Source organism: Hibiscus syriacus, unplaced genomic scaffold (assembly GCF_006381635.1).
Source record: "Hibiscus syriacus cultivar Baekdansim isolate YM2019G1 unplaced genomic scaffold, ASM638163v2 tig00110457_pilon, whole genome shotgun sequence".
Classification (NCBI taxonomy): Eukaryota; Viridiplantae; Streptophyta; class Magnoliopsida; order Malvales; family Malvaceae; genus Hibiscus; species Hibiscus syriacus.
In genome coordinates, this window is record NW_024062744.1 from 104,334 (window position 1) to 126,296 (window position 21,963).

Sequence of the window (21,963 nt, forward strand, 5' to 3'; positions counted from 1 at the left end):
TTAGGGTGGTTCCTTTGCTGTGTGCTTATGATAAGTCCTTATAGATGCAGTTCTGGGGAAACTGCATATAGGTGTTCGGTTGGAGGGTATTATTGTGGTTTTAAAATATGTTTTATACTACTAATGTTTTTAAAATATCTATACACATTTCTCCGTTTTGTTGGAACACACTAGACTCCTCAATTTAATCTTATGAATACTTCTCTTTGAATACTTCATTCGGACCGTAAATCCCTGTTTGCAACTGAAGACTAATGGAATCTGAAATCATCGATAGAATCTAATGATGTTTGTCCCAGTAAGGAAAGCTATGTTTTACCATATACCCGGGAACCTATTACATTCATCTGGTAGTTCTGTATTACTGAGCTTTCCAAAGCTCACTATGTTAATTACCATTTCAGGTTAAAGAGGTTGATTATGTGCTTTTACCAATATCAGTAGAGAAGTTCCACCGTCGTTGCTTGCGGAGTACGGTGCATGTGATTAGGGGGCATGTAGGTTGTATTATGTTTTTATATTCGAGTCTGAAACTTGTTTTATTACTAGTTATTGTTGAATTCAACTTCTAATATATAAATGATGTTCTGAACTTGTATTTTATCTATAAATTATTTTACAGTTTTAAATAGATCAATGAAATTTTTAAATTTCCCAGGATTTTCAGTCTGGGTCGCTCTAATGGCCACCATTTTTCCTGAAGGTCCCATCACGATCTACGGATTGGTAACACATTTCATCTTTTATCTTATTCTGACCTGCAATTTTGTTCTTGCTAATTTGAAATTAGTGAATTTGCTTGTGAAGCTATATTCTATTGTAGGGTGGTGGAACAACTGTACATCTGATCCTTGACGTGTGGCCTTCTTTACAGCTTGAAGGTTGGGAGATTGATGAAACAGTAAGGATAAACTTATGTTGGCAAGTGCATGGTAACATTCTCCAATTTAGTATTGTAGACATGTGTTTTCATCCTATAGTTTCTTATTGTTTAGTTTATTTTTGTTTAGTTTTATTTTGGTTATATATATAGTTTTGTAAAATATATAGTTTTATAAAATATATAGTTTGGAAAAATATATATAATATAGTTTTAAAATATATAGTTTGGAAAAAATATATAATATAGTTTTAAAAATATATATAATTTTGAAAATAATTTTGGAAAATATATATATAGTATAATTTTGAAAATAGTTATGAAATAATATATAATATAATTTTGAAAATAGTTTTGAAAAAAATATATAGTATAGTTTTGAAATTAGTTTTGAAAAATATATATAATATAGTTTTGAAACATATATAATATAATTTAAAAATAAAAATAGTATTAAAAATATAATTTATGGTTTTGAAAGTTTATATATTATTATTATTATTATTATATATATATTTGTATTTTAATTGTAGGTTCATGTCCAAATCAAGTCTAGAAGTTTGGTAAGTGTCCAAGCCCAACCGGGCTCACAAGCTTGACCCAGCAGGTCAACCCGTTCAAGGCCAGGAAGCAACTCAGCAGATCAGGCATACATACAAGACAGTAGCTAGGGTTTTGTATCATTTTCCTAACCACTAGAGGATTTGAACCGTTGGATCTATGGCCAATCCAACGACTTAGATGAGATTATATTTAGGGTTTCTTAAACCCTTAGCAGTTCACCGCCACCGCACGGATCTAGACCGTCATATCTGGACCAATCTAATTGTCCAGATCGAAAGATGCAAGGGTTTTGTCTTAACCCGAGCCGCCACCGCCGATATCATCGGCCAAATAACACAAATATGAGGCATTAAATGGCCCATCTACCTAAAATCAGTGCCTCCCCTAAGAGGGCCACCGCCATAGCCCGATGACTAAGAGGGCTCCTCCCCCTACTGATCCGAAAGATGGTGTTAAGATTCCTATAAAAGGAACTCAACAAAACCAGCAAATAAAAAATCAACAGGAGATACGAACAAAAATAGACCAAAAACAACCATCAATAGCAACCAAACACAACAACAACAACCAAACAACCATGAGAAAAACTGAAAAAGCCTTAGAAAATCGAAGGTAACCCTTTGTTTTCCTTTAGATCTAGGACAGTGGGGTTATTTTTAAGGTAAGTGGTGTTCGGATTTGGGTAGAGAAAAAGTCGGGATCATTTTGGGTAATTTTTCAAGTTTTCGGCCACCATGGACAGTGATCGACGGTGGTTGGTTAGGTTCGCCATAACTAGCTGGAGGAAGAGAAATGAGAGAATGGAGAGAACTTTTCTCTCTCAAAAATGGAGAGAGAGAGGGAAAATAGAGAAATGATAGGTTGAAGGCCAAATGGCCAGTTTAAAGGGTATTTATACCCTGGAGTAAATGACGATGTTTATTAAGAGACTTGAGAGTAATTTTCCTCGTATGGGTTAATTACGTTTTAGATCCATGGATCTTTGTAACTTTGTGTTTTAGTCATCAAATTAAAGTTGTCTTTCTATTTTGAGCTTCTATTTTTCCATATTTATGATTTAATCACTTCTTTTATTTATACTCACTTTTGGGTAAATATCTGATTTAGTATCAATTATTTTAGTGGTTTCTATTTTAATAATTAATAGTGATAATGATTAAATTACAATTCCAATACTTATATTACTTGTTATTTTTGTTTATGACCATTACTTTTGCTTATTTTACAGTTTAATCATTAAGTTTAATTTTTAATAATAATATTGGTTTATTTACGTTTGAAGTGCCTAAAATATAAAATATTTGCATATGTGATCTTGATCTTTTGTTAGTTTTATAATTTAATCCCTAAAATTATTATATTTATTATTTTAATCCTTTATTTACATATTTGTAAATTAAAATATTTTATTATATTATTTTATACAAGAAATTTAAAGAAACGTACCTTAACTGACAAGGAGTGTGTTTCTAAGGATTGCTCGAATAAAATAATATATTTTATGTTTTAAAAGAATTTGTTTTATTTTTTGTATCTAAAATTTAGGATAATACTATTTTGTACGAGTAATCCATAAAAATACCCCTTTAATTGACTAGGAAGGTATTTTCGAGGATTATTCGTACAAAATAATATCTCTTTTTTATTTTTCTAAAAATGATCATAATTTAAATGATATTCAAATTTGTCAATTTCAATATTTAGATGACGTATAATCACTTAGGTACCGATTTCGGGCGTTGTGATGGTTCTAATCCTTCCCTATACGTAACCGACTCCTGAACCCTTTTTCAAAACGAATTTATGGTTAAGCGCAAATCAAATTTGTTATCTTTTGAAATTATTTTTCTTAAACTTATTTTAAAAGGTATTTTTAGGTATTTGACTTACCTAACCCAAAAGTCGATGATGACTTTAAAAATATTTATTTGTTCTTCATCTTAAAATCCCAACATTTTCTAAAATTAAGTTAGATCGATCCCTGCTATAGCCCTAAAAAGTTGTAAGGACCGTTTCGACAAGTATCACTATCATTCTTTTGGCCGTATAATGTCTTTTCCTATGCACAATTACAAATATAATTAATATTGTTGATTCTCAGTGGTAAGTCTTAGTCTCTTAATTGACCATAATATGTTTTGGTTTTGTGCTAATTTGACATAGGAGTGTTGTTAATTAAAGTCCATTACTTAGAATTTCAATAACTCTTAGCCTAAGAAACATACTATCTAATAATGTGTTATTTCTGGGAAAAATATTATTTCAAGATGCGTGATGCATTTCTATTAATTAAGGGTGTTTTATATTATGGATTATTAGATTTTGTATTTCGAACTTTTAAATTTTATGTTCGGATGTTGGAGTATGTAATTCGAAGTTTCGAACATTTAAATTTATGTATATATTTTTTAAAATTAATAATTTAAAAATGAAAAAAACCGGAAACCTGCAAAATCTGGGTATCCGGTAACATTCGGGTCGGGACACGAGCAGAGAAATCACCAACCCGGATGTTGTGGGTACCCGAAAACCCGGGTACCCGGATTTTCACAACCCTACATTGCTGATGCCAATTAGTAGTTGCTTTGATTTCTTTCAATATCACTCCACTTTTGCAGGATTTGGTAAGTGACTTTCAAGAGGCATTTTATGGGGTTATTCTCTTTTCTTGTGTTTACTACTATGCATTCAGTCTCAGTTTCTCTTAGTCCAAATAGAATTCATGTCCTCAAGCCATAACTAGGTCATATAAACAAAATTTTTGATGAAAAGTAAATCTCAATTTATTACTTCCTAAGATTTGGTGTACTGAATTTATCTTAATATTCCTAGTAGTGATTTCTCATGTCACCACATTTCATCTTACCGCCGCTGTTGGGTTTTCCCAATCATATTTTGGCTCATCATTGGTTTTCATCTAACCACTGGGCTGTCAATCCAACGTCCACCACTGTTTTATCTCACATCATTTCAAATAGGGCCTTATAACTGATAGGATTTGATCATTTCTTAGAGGAATAAAAACTGTTCGTAAGAGTTTCGCTAACTTGGTTTCATAAAGTTTCAATATTATTGTTGATTTCGTTCCCTAATTTGAAAGGTAACTGGGTTAGACCATGCAATGCTTTGACACTAATACAAGGAGGATTAGGGATATGTTATAAAATTGCTAATATAGAAAGAGAGAGAGAGAAGATTTGATGTTTTAAAGTTTTAGGTTCTAATGAAATTCTATCGGTATCTTGTGTTTTAGCAAAACGATGACACATGGATAAAAGTATGTCGTCATCTTCTCTCATGACTTCTCTAATTGGCGGTGAATTTTGCACCCATCATTATAGGATTAGTATATGCAGTACAAGGGAAGCAAACAAATAGGAAAAGGTTTTACAACGGCAGCTTTTGTTTCTTGAAGAGATGCCCTTGGTTAAACCACGGCAAATCAAGTAACTTCCTTTAAGTGTATCTGGTCGTTTCTTAAAAGGAAAAAGAAAGAAAAAGCAGAAAGTCTATTTATTTTTCATTATTTTCTTATTTTTTTTTAACATTTGAACTCTTCTGAATGCATAAAAGTCAAGGTTTTACAGGTTTACATATTTTCCTTGATGAACCTTATAGAAGTTATATTACATGGATTCAGATTTTAGTGTTGGCTTTGGATATGTGTCTGACATGGTAAAATGTGGACTTTCTAAGGTTTTTCATATATTTGGAGGGTTGGACCTGCGTACCCATATTTGTCTAAGTTGGATACTGTAAGAAAAAGCAAGAGTTAGAGCAACATAGTATAAAACACTAGGCAGTCACAGTCTAAAATTATTAACGTAAATTGGGATATAAGTTATTAAAAAATTTGATAACAGGTAGCTGAATTTCTCATCTTTATTTTGACTCATTTAAAATAGGGATCTGATTATCTTATGCATCATAGTTCCATACCACTTCAAGAATTTAGTAAGAGGTGCCATTTTTGTTGTACTTACGAACCGTCTTTTCATGGTTTAAATATTTAAATCAATGAAGATTGCACTCTCAATTGATTCCTTTATTGAAAGATGGTGATTATTTCTTCTTCTTTTTTACAATAATTAATTGATAAAGCAAGAGAATATTTTGGGCTATCCAATCTTGAGATGTGTAATGAAGTTGGTGGTGGGCTTCAAGTTCACATTGGTGATGTCTTTTCACCTGAACAGCATCATCCTTCAAGCTATGCTGGTGAGATTTCAGTTTTAGTTTTATGCATAAATATGTTTAGTTGACTTTCTAAGATGATAAAAACACACACTTTCTCCTGGATATATTATCTTTGTAGTAACCGATTTTCGTCCGGGCACGAATTTTTTACTTGGCGGGAAAAGTGATGTGAATAAATGGTTTTTTAAAATAATTTGGGAGTCGCCATCGGCCTTTTGGATCAGGTAGGTCGAATACCTAAAAATCATCCTTTAAAAGAGTTTTTTAACAAAACATCGATTAAAAGATAAACTGATATGCGTTTTAACCAAAAATTAGTTTTTTTTAATAATAAAAAGGGATTCGTGGTCGGTTACGTTTTGGGAATGATTAGCACCCCTACAACGCCCAAAATTGGTACTTTTTAATTATAAATTGTCTCTATTATTAGAAATTTAAAAATTCAAAATATATTTTAATTTATAATCCTATTATTTCAAAATTATAATTATATAAAAAAATATTAATTTATATATATTTATAAATAAAATATTTATTTATTTAGAAATATCAGAAAAAGACTTCTAGGTGCCTTAAGACAGCTCTTTTCTTCGATATTAAAAAATAAATAATTAAAACAATTAATATATAATTTATAAAATATGATATTTATTTATTTAAAAATATCAGAAAATGGACATCCAGTTGTTTTAAGACTGCCATTTCTTAATATTGAAAAATAAATATTAAAACATGATTAAAATAAGTTAAAAGTAATTAAATAAGATTTTAATAAATAAAATAAATATTATTTATTATATAAATATATATATTTATGGCTAAATAATAATAGTAATAATAATTAAAAGTAAACATATAAAATTAACATATAACTAAACAATGAATAAAATTAAAACTATATATTTAAAATAAATAAAACTTGTAAAAAAATAAATAAAAATTGAAATTAGTGACTAAAATAAATAAAATTAAAAAATAACAGAAACAAAATGCAAAATATCAAAATTTAGGGACATAATTCGAATCATAAAAATATAGCTACTAGTAATGTAATTAGCCCTTATTTATTAATAGGTGATTAAAATAAATATTAACTAAATTATGAGGGACTAATCATAATATTTAACCTAAATATATATAACTACGGTGCAGTGACTAAAATATAATAAAGTATAATTGAAAGTCGAAACTAAAAGGCACATAAACTGATTTCAGTGACTAAAATGATTAGATTACAAATTGTAGTGACTAAGGAAAGGGTTTACCCTTTACCAAATTACACACAGACCCCTCCCCAAAAATGACGTCGTTCGGGGAGGGGTTTTTAAGCCCAAAAACTGGCCTAAAATGGTCGGTCTCCCTCATTTCCTTGTTTTGCTTCTCTCTCTAAAGAGAGAGAAGCCCTTCTCTCTACAAACTCCCTCACCGGAGGGATAAGGCCACCAGACGGCCACCATGCTCCGGCTCTGATTCCCGCCGCCGACCACCATTCACGGTGGCCAGAGTTTGGAAAAATAGCCTAAATCGATCCTTTGTTTCCCCTAAACCCAAATCTAGTTTCTTTTTCTCCTAAAACTCTTTCAATAGACGTAGATCTAAACAAAAACCGAAGGTTTACCTCAGTTTACAAAAGTTTCCGGTGACGTTTGGTATCTCGAGGGTAAGTTTTTCTCTTCTCTGTTTTTATTTTCGATTGTTGATGATTGCTGTGTTCTCGTTGCTTCTCTTACGTAGTTGTCTGGGATCGTTGGTGTAGTTCTTGCTCTTGTTTATGTTTTTCTCCGGTTCTTCCTCTCTGTTTTCTTTTATTTTACAGGTGTGGTGACTTTTATAGCCACCACCGAGGCTTTCGTCGGACCGGTCCCTTAGGAGGCTTTCGGTGAGTCACCATAACTATGGTGGTGACTCACCATAGGCAACAACGTGGACGATCAGAGTCATGGCAGCAGAGCTTCTAGAGGCTTCGGCGACGAGGTGGCATGGTACTAGAGTGTCGGCAGCTGGATGTTGGACCACCTGGCAGAGGCGACGGCTGGTCTTCTGGAATCTTGGAGGCGGAGGCAGCAGTGCTAGGGTTTAGAAACCCTAGTTGAAACCCTAAATTAGTTTAGGGTTTTAGTTAGGCTATCTGGTTGGGCCAGAATTGGGCTCCGGGTATTAGGTATTATTGTAATTGGGCCTGTAATAATAATAAATTATTTATTTAATAATAATATAATATAATAATAATATTAAAATAATAATAATAAATAAAACAAATGAAATAAAAAACTAGTGTCTTCAGCTGCCCCTCTTTGTTCATTCTTGTGTTAACGAGAATAAGGCAAAGACGAAAAGACAATAAGTTTTTTTTTCATTTGACTTCACTTGATTATGATGGAAATGTTGAACAAGTTCTTCTTCTTTGGGATTAGTTCTTCTCATTATGAACACTTCTGGTAATGTTGATGCTGATCTATCTCCTTTTGTGATAGAATCATGAAAAAGATTGAGCAAGTTCTTCCTTCTTCAGATGAGTTCTTCTCATTATGAACTCTCTCTGGAAAGGTTGATCCATCAAGTGATGAATTCGAGCAAAAAGTTGAACAAGTTCTTCTCATTATGAACTTATTCTTCCTTCTTCAGATGAGTTCTTCTCATTATGAACTCTACCTGGTAATGATGATCCATCGAATGATGAATTCAAATAAAAAGTTTGAACAAGTTCTTCTCATTCTTCAGATGAGTTCTTCTCATTATGAACTTCTTCTTCTTCTTCAGATAAGTTCTTCTCATTATGAACTTTCTCTGGAAAAGCTGATCCATCGAGTGATGAATTCGAGCAAAAGGTTGAACAAGCTGTTCTCATTATGAACTTATTATTCTTCTTCAGATAAGTTCTTCTCATATGAACTTTCTCTGGAAATTTTGATCCATCAAGTGATGGATTTGAGCAAAAGGTTGAATAAGCTCTTCTCATTATGAACTTATTCTTCCTTCTTCAGATGAGTTCTTCTCATTATGAACTTTCTCTGGAAAAGCTGATCCATCAAATGATGAATTCAAGCAAAAAGTTGAACAAGTTCTTCTCATTATGAACTTCTTCTTCCTTCTTCAGATGAGTTCTTCTCATTATGAACTCTACCTGGAAATTTTTTAAGAAAAAAAACATTCTGCACTGTAGGGCTTACAGCTGACTCAAAAGTTTTGAAAACATCAAAAAGCTCCCGAAGGCTTTTTGGACACATCATGCACTGTAGGACTTATAGATGACCCTAAGGCTTTGAAAACATCAAAAAGCTCCCGAAGGCTTTTTGGAAACATCATGCACTGTAGGACTTATAGATGTGGGAAATAGTTTACTAAGTAAGAAACTATGAAAATCGTTTTCTTACTTTTCAACAATTTTATTTTTAGAAAAGATTGAATGAGAAACTATGGAAATCGTTTTCTCATTATTTTTTAAAATAACATATTGATTGGGTAACATGCCCCAATCTTAAGATAAGGTTGTTGGAAATAGTTTACTAACTAAGAAAATCGTTTTCTTACTTTTCAACAATTTCTTTTTAGGAAAGATAAAATGAGAAACTATGGAAATCGTTTTCTCATTATTTTTCAAAATATCATGTTGATTGGGTAACATGACCCAATCTCAAGATAATGCTTATTTTCGTGGATTACGTCCATATATTCTTCAGATGTTTGCATGATTCCTGTATTTGCGGTTTTGAATTCTACCTTCTTCTTGTAAGGTATTTTCATCATGAATCTTCTTGTTCTTACGAAGATCTGTAAAACTTTATATTTGAATGTACTCAGATGTATCAATGTAATGTATTATCTATTGTGCAAATGATGTTCTTATGAATGCATGAATGTTGATGCAATCTTCATTTGACTTCAAAGTGGTTAACTTGGTCTTCTTTCACTTCATTATTTATTGCCAAGGTTAACTCTGGATATCAGTGTAGCAACTTACGCTATCAAGCTTGCATTTCTGCAGAATCATCTGGTCAACTTGTATCTTTGTGTCTTATTGACTTCATTTAAGTCTCAGAAGAAATGTTTCATTTGTGGAACTCTTGCCGTAGTCAGAGTTATGACCTTGATGCCCCATCTTGTCTTGGATAAAAACAACTTTCTTTGCTTGGACTTGTGTAGAAATCCAATAAAGCTTTCATTTTTGAAAAGAGAATCTGTCATCTTTAAAAAGATAATCTATCATCTTTGAAAAGAGTGTAGATGTAGATATGTCTGACTCAGCGGGGATTAATTAGGGGAGTAGAGTCTGTTCTGATTTGACTCTTGAAACACATCATAAGGAGAATTTATCTCAATTCCTTTCATGTCTCCACATTTAATTGGTTCTCGAACAAAGCAACTTGGACCATATCATGTCGAGATGCTTAACCACAACCTGTCGTTCAACTAGTTTCTTGTGGTTAAAATTTCAGCTCTCCTTCTGCGGAAAGAAATCTTCATCATATCTCATCTTATAATCTTGAAGTTGAAGAAGACAAACTTTATCTTGGATCAAAAATGGAAACCATATGATCACAACATTGGTTCAACATCAGAATAACTGGTTCGTAAAATATTTGACAACACATTCTTCATCTCATGTAGTTTCATCTCAGATGTTCGTAAAGCATTTGACAACACATTCATCCTTTTTTATGGCTTCTGCCAAGATTTCTCAATCATTGAAGCTCTTTGCATGGTGTTCAAAATTTTTGTATGATGTCACAAGACCATTTGAGAACAAAACTCAGTGGGGATTCAAGTGTGATGTTAGTATGACCAAAAAGTTGATCAAATTCACAAAATGTGCTACTGTCGAATTGAATATGAGATACCAACTGATCACGTTTTCATCTCGGGCAAAGGCAAATGTAATACTGATCACATTTTCTTCTGTAATGAACATTGTAGAAAGTAGAAACACTTCAGCTATAGGATCCATGTACAGAAAGATATCCGTAGAATTCTTGCTTCTGGGGATGAAACGTACATGATAAAACCAAAATAGATGGAAACTTAGTTCATCTTGGCTAGCAATGATGATCCCAATAACAACGGGAATAACAGTAATATAAGTGAGAGTCGAGTCTCCCTTTTCAATGTCATCAAGTAAGCAAAAACTGATGTGAAAAACAACTTCATAATCTTAACTTTATGGTTGAAACTAACTGCCAGGAATCTCAAAGAAATATTTCCAATCATCACCGACACACATAATGCAAAATTCAAAGCTGAGATCTTGAGGAAATGAACCCTGGATCGAGTAGTCTACCTGAGGACCATCTTTATTCATGCAACCGTGATGTAGCTTAACAAAGAACACGATGTCATGTGAAACACGGTTAAGAAGATTGGGTATTTGAAAACATACTTGCTGAGTAGATATTTGTTCAACGACATGATCATAATGTAACTGCCTGATGAACGAAGCAATTATGTATAGTCAACTTCACTGTCATTGTTTCACCATTTTCATTCTTCATACGTTTCTATCTCATTGGAAATTTTTGCTCAAAGCAATGATCTTTAACACATAATGATGTGGGCCTTCAGCATGCCTCAACATTTTCTAATATGAATATTCAAAATGTTATTCCAATTTCTGATTAAAATGGGCTTTCAACATGCCCCAGCATTTGTTGACGTGAATATTCAAAACGCGTCAATATTCCTGATTATAATTGAAATGGATTTTCAGCATACCCCAACATTTGCTTCTTGTTGATTTGAGCCTTCAAAATGCTCCACATGGATCTGTTTGAAAGAACCTTTAAAATGCTCCAACATTTGCTGATACAGATATTGAAAGTGTGCTTAATATTATTTCTTATTGAGATGAGCCTCCAAGAAAGCCCAAATATTCATATTGTTGTGAGCCTTCAAAATGCCCCAATATTCTATTTCTGGTTGAAATGGGCCCTCAAGATGTCCCTCTAGATCTGTCTGATTCACTCTCAATGTCTGTTTGACTAAATTGTCATGATCCCCACGAGGTTCAATTTTGACAATGAACTGTTGTAGGTACTTGTAGCTTTATTCGTACCCCAAATATGTTTATCTTGAATACTCTCATTCTGGTGTCACTAAACAATAATATTGTCAAGTAACTGGAGAAAAACTTAAGAAGTACTCAATCATTCTGGCAGAAATGTCTGAGATATGTGTCTTTTGAATGAGGTGACCATTTTCTGTATCTGGAGGGATTTAGTCGGACAGAGCAGTAAAAATAGCTTGGTAATCCATTCCAGGCTGACACAGTGGCTTATCATCTTTCAGTGAAGGCCATCTCTGAAATATACTTTTATGTGGGAGAGAAACCAATTTATGCAAATAGTAATCTGATGCAATAGCAAGACTACATATAAATTGGTACATGCTCATCAAAAATCCACACCCATGCAACATGTTGATTCTGATAACCACTCATCTGATTATGAAGCGATCTTTCAGGATGATTTCACAGATATTGATAGTTCTTCTGATACCGAGAAAATCCTGAATTCTGATTCTGATGAGGAGAATAAACTGTTATACTTGATAAAAACAGGATATTCAGAGGTTGAGGCTTCAATAGCCATGGAGAGATGTGGTCTGGATTCATCAATTGCAGAGTTGACAGATTTTATATGTGCTGATCAAATAGATAAGGTTGCTGACACACTTCTTCCGGTAGAAGATAGGAAGCCATTATGCAATGATCCCAATTACATAAAAATGTGAAACTCGGGCAATGATTTGTGGAAAAGGAAGAAGAAGAGGAAGCTTGAAAAGAAGCTTCTTAATGAAGATGATCATGTTCATCTTTCAAATCCAATGATTGGTTTTGGGGTTCATACCAAATCAGATCAGATAATTCAAAGAACACTTTCAGAAGATGCTATTGGGTCTCCTTATTTCTGCTATGAGAACGTGGCACTTGCTCCAGTTAATGTTTGGACTGTAATATCACAGTACTTATTCGATGTAGAGCCAGAATTTATAGATTCGAAGCATTTTCATGATGCTACACTGAAAAGGGGCTATATTCATAATCTGCCAATTGAGAACATATTTCCTCTTATCTTGTTTTCTCCACGCACTATACATGATATTTTTCCATTGACAAAGAAATGATGGCCTTCATGGGATCCAAGAACAATGTTGAACTGTTTATAAACATGTACAGGAAGTGCCAAATTGGCAGAAAGGATCTGTAAGGCTCTTGAAGCTTATGACGATGAGCCACCTTCGAGTGTCTAGAAGTAAGTTCTTGATGAGTGCTGAAAATGGAATCTGGTATGGGTTGGAAGGAATAAAATTGTTCCACTTGAACCTGATGAGGTGGAAATGCTTCTAGGTTTCCCTAAAAACCATACACGAGGATCTGTATAGAGACATGTTCCATGGTGATATCAATGTCCTGTCTCTTTTCTCTGGGATCAATGATGCAGAAGTTGTCTTTTACTGTCTTGGAATACTTTTGATAACAGATGAGTAAGAACTGAATGATAATCAGTTGGAGCAATTGATGAGTAGATTTGGTGAATTCGACCTTGTCGTCGATGGCATCCAGTGTAACAACCTTATTGGAAATCAGGATGAACTAGAAGATTTTTATTGGTGAATTTTCTTGCAATGACTGCCACAGTGACTGTCTCTTCTGCTTCTCCAAAATACAAACTGCCATATCCCACTCTTCCCTAACCATGGAAAGGTTTAGTTGATGGTAAAACTGGTTATCTCAACTTTTGGAATCCTGTACGGCATACAAATGTAGAATTTGTTCCAATGTCTTATTCTGTGCTATATGTTCTCAAATTAGAATTCAACAATTTTCTGAAGGACATAATGGATATCATCTTGAAAAAAATGATGATCGACCTAGAAGAAGTAGCAATGATGTATCAAGACTTGAGCCAGCATCACGGTATAACCAGAGTGCATGTAGTGACTTGTTCATGGCTCTATGATGTAATCTTCTAGAAAACATGGATTGATGGCTGGGGAAAATAATTTGTCTGGTGATGCTTATTGCCCTCAGCATGAGATAAATGATAATCTTTCTTGATGAATATCTAATAATGTCATAGGAGATCATTACAAGTTCAATTCTCCAGACTTTCTGGTTTCTTGGACCACTTGCTTTCAAGAAAGTGAAATGCTTCATTATTCTGGCATTGTTTTTTTCTTTTTCTACAACAGAGGTAGAATAAGCAATAATTGCTTTTAGGACCTTCTCCATTTGAGACTGTCCTGTTTGAAAATGTTTTTCCTCCTTTCTTTATCGAAGAATGAAAGAATTTTGTAGAATGTTGCCTATCATAGGTTCACAATAAAATCAAATCATAAGCATGAATTCAAAGAATATCAAAAGAATTAACAACTCTGTAATGTTTGAGAATTATAATTCTTTGACAAGTATCAAGATTTGGTTTGGTTTCAGGATGGCCTTCCTATTTTCTATGGTTACATCTATTTAAGATGTCACTCATCTCTCGCTCTTTGTGAACTTTGTCACATGTCTCACTTTAAGGACTTGGTATTTTAACCGGATGCGTACAAAATGACGCAACTAGGATTGCCAATCACTAGACCTTCTAGAGTCCTTCCATTTCAATTCTCTGGAATCTTTCATTTAGACTCATCTAATCAAAGTAGTGCGAAAATATCGGTCTAAAAATGAAATTTATGAGTGATTGTGTGAAGTTGACTATAACAGGTGTTTCACAACTCCCTTAGTCCATCTCTTAACACATTTGCCATTTTGGCTAGCTGAATTCAGCTTTATTGTATATAATAATATAATCACCTTTATCAGGTTAATTGAAACTTATCCATAAAGCCGGGGCGATTAACCAATTGCTCTAGAGGGACAGTTTTATTGCATATAATAGTATAATAGGCTAGCTGAATATTATCCATAAAGCCAGGGTGATTAATCAATTGCTCTAGAGGGACAACTCAAACTTTATTGTATATAATAATATAACATGGGTGTTCAAGTCCAATTTCTTAAGCTTGTTAAAAAGAACCTGTTATAGTCTAGGTGTTTTTGGTGGAATTTAGAAAATCTCTTTGTTAGAGTTCAATTCTCAAGCAACTGACTTAAACTAGATTTACCTATTTGTGAAGATTATGTTCATCATCGAATGTCATCAATAGAAAAATACTCTAGTCGGTTTTGTAATGTAATATACCAACGGTGCCCCATGTTGTACGCTCATATATATAAATACCAAGCCTTTTTGTAATTCCTTTCAATAGGAGAAGGTTATCTCATATTTGTAATAGGATAGTGTTTGGGTGTATTTCATCTGAGGTAAGGTCAATGGTCCTTGTTTTTCTGGTTTTCAATCCTGATATTTTGTCAAAGATTATAACTCTAATCATGTAGAGTTTTTTTTAATCCAGTTGATATTAAAAGAATTGCAAGATTGCAAAATTGACTAAATGCTCATAACCTTAATAAGCAACACAAATTTATTTATTGCACAAAAGGTGGAGAAATGAACAAAAACAAGTTTAAACAGGATGCTGAAAATAGAAAGGTACTACAGTGGTAGATAACAACTTCCACTTGTTTATTTAGCCTACTCCATCATTCCAGTAATGTTGGGTATGTAATTGGCCTAAGATTTTTTTATCCTCATTTGCCCCCCATTTCTTGATCATTTCTTGTGTCAAGACCTTTGTGTAGGCCTTCAGATACATAACTCTTTGCTTTATTTTGAACAGTCCCCGTCATCATCTTTTCCTTCTCTGGCTGGAAATTGAGCTCATTTTTGGATTCAGAACAACTTTTATTAAGGATGATAGCCTTTTCCTGATTATGAACACATATTGTGGCTGTAATTGGAGTAATATTCACCAGACTCTTTGTATCCAGACTCTTTTCACTAGTCTTTAGAAAATCTGATACAGGCGTTTGAGGTTTCTTCAGAGTTTCATCTTTCCCATTCATTCTTAAACCTATGGGCCAGTCTCGAATTACCTCTCCTTTTACTTTTTTATCATTTATAATCATAGAAGTATTGATAATTGAACGTTTTATCTTTGGCTCAAGTACTTTGTTTTCTTCATTTTCTGCGGTATGTACTTTACTTGTTTTGATACTACCAACTCCATTTTGATGTTTAATTCTCGATTGTTTGACTAAAACAGACTGGTCATCCAATTCTATGATTCCCTGAACCAAGAGGTCTTGAACTCGTTGTTTGAAGCGACCACACTTTTCAATGGAGTATCCTTGGGCTCCAGCGTGATAATCACAAGAGAGTTTCTCATTATACCAACTCGGGTATGGTAGCAACAAAGGCTTAGCTCGACATGGAGTAATAATCTGGGCTTTGAGTAACTCAAGATATAACTTGTTGCATGAAAATGAAGAAAACTTGGGTAGAATTTCCCCTGACATCACTGTCAAATTACAATTGTTTACTCTGCTTTCTTGAAGACCTTGTGACTGTTTGCTTTGTTTAACTTTCTTCAATGGTACTAAAATTTCTTCCATGCTTCTCTTCAACTTGATCTTTGTCGCATTATCTGGGGTCATACCCGATTTTTGGAGATTTATCGAATTTCCACATTCCCCGACAAAGTCTTGGTCATTTGTTTCCATTGTATCAGCTACATCATTCATAACCCCATTCAAATCTTTTATAACAGGATCCTCTAAGGGTTTCTCTCCATGGATCACAACATTCATCAGGTCCATCAGTTTTATCATTTGTTCTTTTGAATCATTATGGGAATTTTTTACTTGATCAATCATCTCTTGTTGAGTCTTGATAAGTTGCTCTTGTAATTTCTCAATTCTACCAACCTTTGCTAAAATCTCATTCATGGTTCTTATCCTTATTTAGGAAGACCAAGTTAGCTCCACTTTGATTTCAAAAATTCTGTCATGGAATCTTCCACGAATTACTCTCATGTTTTCATGTTTAAATGTATGTAAAATAGTTTAAAACCAAATGTAATTATGTAAAAATGAAAATGTAAATACAAACGTAAAAATGAAAATGTAAATGCAAATGTAAATATGTGAATGTAATAATAAAAATGCAAATTGTATAGTACAAGAGCAAATATAAAAGTATAAATGCACAATGCAAAATGCAAAAATGCAAAATGCAAATGCATGTATGAAAAGGTGTTTACTCAAGAGTGATCATCTTAGAACAGATTTCATTGAACACAAAAGTTTCGATACATCAAACAAAACTTTACATATAAGGATATCTTTCACTCCTAACTTCTCCAAAGCCCAGTTAGTTTCCATTCATGCTCAAAAAGTTGAGTTTTAAGTCTGCTTCATCGCCTTGTAAAATCAGCTAAATCTATCACTTTATGGGTCATATTGCTTGTCTGGACTGCAGCTTCTTCCATGACATTCTAGTGTTTCTTCATCTTCTGTGTCACTTCTCGGAGTTGCTCATTTTCTCTTGTAAGAGAAATTTTTTGTCCAAGAAGTTCTTGGATTAGATCTTCATATATGTTACAGTTCTTTTTCAGTTTGGTAACCCCTGTTATCCACTCTTCTGGGGTATCTCCTATGCCAACATTTTGAAAGGCTTGACTGATCTTCTGAAAATCTTCATGCATGGTTTTCATTTCTGTGCTCAATTTCTTGTTTTGGTCGTTCAAGTCCTTCAAATAACATGCTTGAGCTTCATAAAAACATCCTCTACTCTGAATGCCCTGACTGATACTCTTACCATAGACTGCTTTTGGTATCAATCTGGCAGGATCTTTGTGGAGTACTTTTGATATTAATATAACAGGATCTCTGTGTGCTTTGTTTGTTTCTATCCTCGGAGTTTCCTCAGGATGTCTTTCTTTGGCCGCATCATATTTTGTTTGATCATAAAACGTCTTGTCCATTTACGATTTCTTTCCAATTTGATGAACAATCTTTCAAGTCAACACCTTTTGATTATGCCATGATCATGCAATGCAAACAAAAGAAATCTATGCAAACAAGTTAGAGCAAAATAAAATGTATGAAAAATAAAAAATAAGAAAGGAAATAAATAAATTGGTAAATACCAATTAATGAAAAGAAAATATTCTACCTATCATGGTATATAATATATCCTAACCTCATGCTTTCTAGTTCCATGCTTTGTTTGGAAAAATTAACATAACAACATGATTACTAATTCGTATGCATTTATTTAGAGAGAAAAATAATAAATTAAATAAATTAAAAGCTAGAGCTTATTTCTCCTTTGTGTACACCTATGAACAGAGGTTCAGTACTGTCTTAGATTAGGTGAATTTCTAGGGTTTATTATATGCAGAGTTTCAGTTCTAGGAGTAAAGGTACTCGAATTGTCCTTGTTGATGCCCCATTGGGCTATCAAACCCTCAATCCTAGTCCATTACAGACTTAAGCGGATTGAGTTCAATTCGAGGGGACACATTTATCTATGTCTGACACGGAGAATAAATTCTCACGAAGATATAGAGCATATGAACCCCGAAAGCTACTTGCTAGGTCTGACACGGAGAATAAATTCTCACGAAGACGTCGCTTTCACTCCCACTTAAAAAGGGACAAGCTTGATTAGAAAGCTTATGTTATGCAATGCAAGTGTTGTGTGTGAGGAGAAATGTTCAAACCTCTGACAAACAAATAAATAATGAAATTTAATATTTGAAAATAAAATAATAAATAAAAAATATAATAAATATTATGAAAATAATAAGTAATAAATTTTTTGAAATAAAAGAATTAAAAATTAAATAAATATGAATTTTTAATTTCTAATTGATAGAGACAATTTATAATTAATTTTAAAGTTTGACGTCCCCAGCGGAGTCGCCAAGCTGTAGAAACCGGTTTTTGCCCGGGCACGAATTTTTTACTTGGCGGGAAAAGTGATGTGAATAAATGGTTTTTTAAAATAATTTGGGAGTCGCCATCGGTCTTTTGGATCAGGTAGGTCGAATACCTAAAAATCATCATTTAAAAGAGTTTTTTAACAAAACATCGATTAAAAGATAAACTGATCTGCGTTTTAACCAAAAATTCGTTTTTTTAATAATAAAAAGGGATTCGTGGTCGGTTACGTTTAGGGAATGATTAGCACCCCTACAAAGCCCAAAATTGGTACTTTTTAATTATAAATTGTCTCTATTATTAGAAATTTAAAAATTCAAAATATATTTAATTTATAATCCTATTATTTCAAAATTATAATTATATAAAAAAAATATTAATTTATATATATTTATAAATAAAATATTTATTTATTTAGAAATATCAGAAAAGGACTTCTAGGTGCCTTAAGACAGCTTTTTTCTTCGATACTAAAAAATAAATAATTAAAACAATTAATATATAATTTATAAAATAGGATATTTATTTATTTAAAAATATCAGAAAATGGACATCCAGTTGTTTTAAGACTGTCATTTCTTAATATTGAAAAATAAATATTAAAACAGGATTAAAATAAGTTAAAAGTAATTAAATAAGATTTTAATAAATAAAATAAATATTATTTATTATATAAATATATATATTTATGGCTAAATAATAATAGTAATAATAATTAAAAGTAAACATATAAAATTAACATATAACTAAACAATGAATAAAATTAAAACTATATATTTAAAATAAATAAAACTTGTAAAAAAATAAATAAAATTGAAATTAGTGACTAAAAAAAATAAAATTAAAAATAACAGAAACAAAATGCAAAATATCAAAATTTAGGGACATAATTCGAATCATAAAAATATAGCTACTAGTAATGTAATTAGCCCTTATTTATTAATAGGTGATTAAAATAAATATTAACTAAATTATGAGGAACTAATCATAATATTTAACCTAAATATATATAACTACGGTGCAGTGACTAAAATATAATAAAGTATAATTGAAAGTCGAAACTAAAAGGCACATAAACTGATTTCAGTGACTAAAATGATTAGATTACAAATTGTAGTGATTGAGGAAAGGGTTTACCCTTTACCAAATTACACACAGACCCCTCCCCAAAAACGACGTCGTTCGGGGATGGGTTTTTAAGCCTAAAAACCGGCCTAAAATGGCCGGTCTCCCTCATTTCCTTGTTCTGCTTCTCTCTCTAAAGAGAGAGAAGGCAGATCTACAAACTCCCTCACCGGAGGGATAAGGCCACCGGACGGCCACCATGCTCCGGCTCTGATTCCCGCCGCCGACCACCATTCACGGTGGCCAGAGTTTGGAAAAATAGCCTAAATCGATCCTTTGTTTCCCCTAAACCCAAATCTAGTTTCTTTTTCTCCTAAAACTCTTTCAATAGACGTAGATCTAAACAAAAACCGAAGGTTTACCTCGGTTTACAAAAGTTTCCGGTGACGTTTGGTATCCGAGGGTAAGTTCTTCTCTTCTCTGTTTTTATTTTCGATTGTCGATGCTTGCTGTGTTCTCGTTGCTTCTCTTACGTAGTTGTCTGGGATCGTTGGTGTAGTTCTTGCTCTTGTTTCTGTTTTTCTCCGGTTCTTCCTCTCTGTTTTCTTTTATTTTGCAGGTGTGGTGGCTTTTATAGCCACCACCGAGGCTTTCGTCGGACCGGTCCCTTAGGAGGCTTTCGGTGAGTCACCATAACTATGGTGGTGACTCACCATAGGCAACAACGTGGACGATCAGAGTCATGGCAGCAGAGCTTCTAGAGGCTTCGGCAGCGAGGTGGCGTGGTACTGGAGTGTCGGCAGCTGGACGTTGGACCACTTGGCAGAGGCGACGGCTGGCCTTCTGGAATCTTGGAGGAGGCGGCAGCAGTGCTAGGGTTTAGAAACCCTAGCTAAAACCCTAAATTGGTTTAGGGTTTTAGTTAAGCTATCTGGTTGGGCCAGAATTGGGCTCCGGGTATTGGGTATTATTGTAATTGGGCCTGTAATAATAATAAATTATTTATTTAATAATAATATAATATAATAATATTATTAAAATAATAATAATAAATAAAACAAATGAAATAAAAAACTAGTGTCTTCAATCTTGTTTCACACACTACCTTCATTGACTCCTGTATATCTCCCAGAAATAAGCTGCTGGAGATTGAGTTGATCAAGGTTTTTATTATGATGATCTCAAAATGGCAATTATTTTCTGGCTTTTGGTTCATATGCCAGTTAGGATCTACATTTTCAGCTAAATCGTGATCTTGGCTTGTGCACTCCTTTGTTTCTAACTTGTAACAATTAACATTTAGGCATTGTCATTGACTTGTTCTCTGATGGAAAGGTGTCGCAGTTGCAAGAGGTATGTACCATGTCACAATGACGAAACATATTAGGGAACTTTTTATAGATTTAGTTAGTAGAAAAAGGGTGGGGCTTGTTTAGAGTTATGATAGGTCTGAGGCTGAGTGCAGAAAATAAGGGATAAAGGGCTATGTTTCTAGTACTGTGAGCGCTATTTGTGGAAATTTTGCATTAAGCTTCATTCTTCTATAGGATTTCTTGTGATGAGCACAAAATTAGAATAACAAAGGTGAAGAAATCACTAAACTTATCCTTGGATCCTTTATTTGACATCTAAGGTCCATTGCTTCATCAATCATCGGACTAGTTTCATTTTCTTTACGATGAGCTCTCATTATGTACAGACCGTAAAATAGTGGTATGTGTAGAGAAGAAGATCATATTTCTCTGTATTTCTTGATATTTTATTGATAAAAATGGCACCTATATATAGGTTACAAAGAGATTCTAATCTAAGAAAAAATCACATAAAATCAGCAGCTACTGCACTACTCAGCTATACTAATTGCGACTGACTATCACTAAGTAGCTCAAACTTATTGTCTCGACTTAGCTCTAATTCAACCATATACCTTCACAAATTCCAAGTGCAAGGGCCCTATACTCAGCTTCTGTACTACTTCTGGCAACAACTGATTGTTTCTTGCTTCTCCAGGTGACTAAATGCCCCAAACCAGAGAACAATAACCTCTAGTAGACCTTCTATTAGTCAGCTCCACAGCCCAACTTGAGTTGGTGAAAATTTTCATTGATCTGTCTTTTGTTTTTTCTGAAAATTAGACCATGGTCGGAGTCATTTTCAGATACCTTAGAATCCTGTTTAAGGCCTCCAAATGTTCTTCTCTCGGATCTGTCATATGCTGGCTCACTATGCATACCAAGAAGGCAATATCAAGTTTAGTGAGAGAAAGGTAAATCAATTTACCCACCAATCTTTGGTATTGCTCCTTGTTTACTGCACTTCCCGTCTCATCTCTTCTCAACTTTAGATTGGCTTCCATTGGAGTCTCTGCTGGCTTATATCTTAACATTCCCGTTTCAGACAATAAGTCCAAAATGTATATTCTCTGGTTGATGAC

The 21,963-nt window shown here is 33.3% G+C and overlaps 1 protein-coding gene across 1 annotated transcript; it reads left to right on the forward strand.

Annotated features, from left to right (window-relative positions):
* Positions 1-681: 681 nt before the first annotated feature.
* On the forward strand, positions 682-21,578 carry LOC120126263. Its single transcript, XM_039144492.1, has 5 exons — positions 682-726; positions 824-901; positions 5,533-5,662; positions 20,833-20,882; positions 21,540-21,578. Exons 1-5 carry the CDS (start codon positions 682-684, stop codon positions 21,576-21,578), a joined length of 342 nt encoding a protein of 113 aa, XP_039000423.1.
* The last annotated feature ends 385 nt before the right edge of the window (positions 21,579-21,963 follow it).

Excerpts from the sequence above, each read along its gene's own strand:
- LOC120126263 (XM_039144492.1), top strand. The coding sequence starts at position 682 with ATGGCCACCATTTTTCCTGAAGGTCCCATCACGATCTACGGATTG. Across the intron at positions 902-5,532 it reads GTTGGGAGATTGATGAAACA|TTAATTGATAAAGCAAGAGA; the intron begins GTAAGGATAAAC and ends TTTTTACAATAA. Across the intron at positions 5,663-20,832 it reads TCATCCTTCAAGCTATGCTG|GCATTGTCATTGACTTGTTC; the intron begins GTGAGATTTCAG and ends ATTAACATTTAG.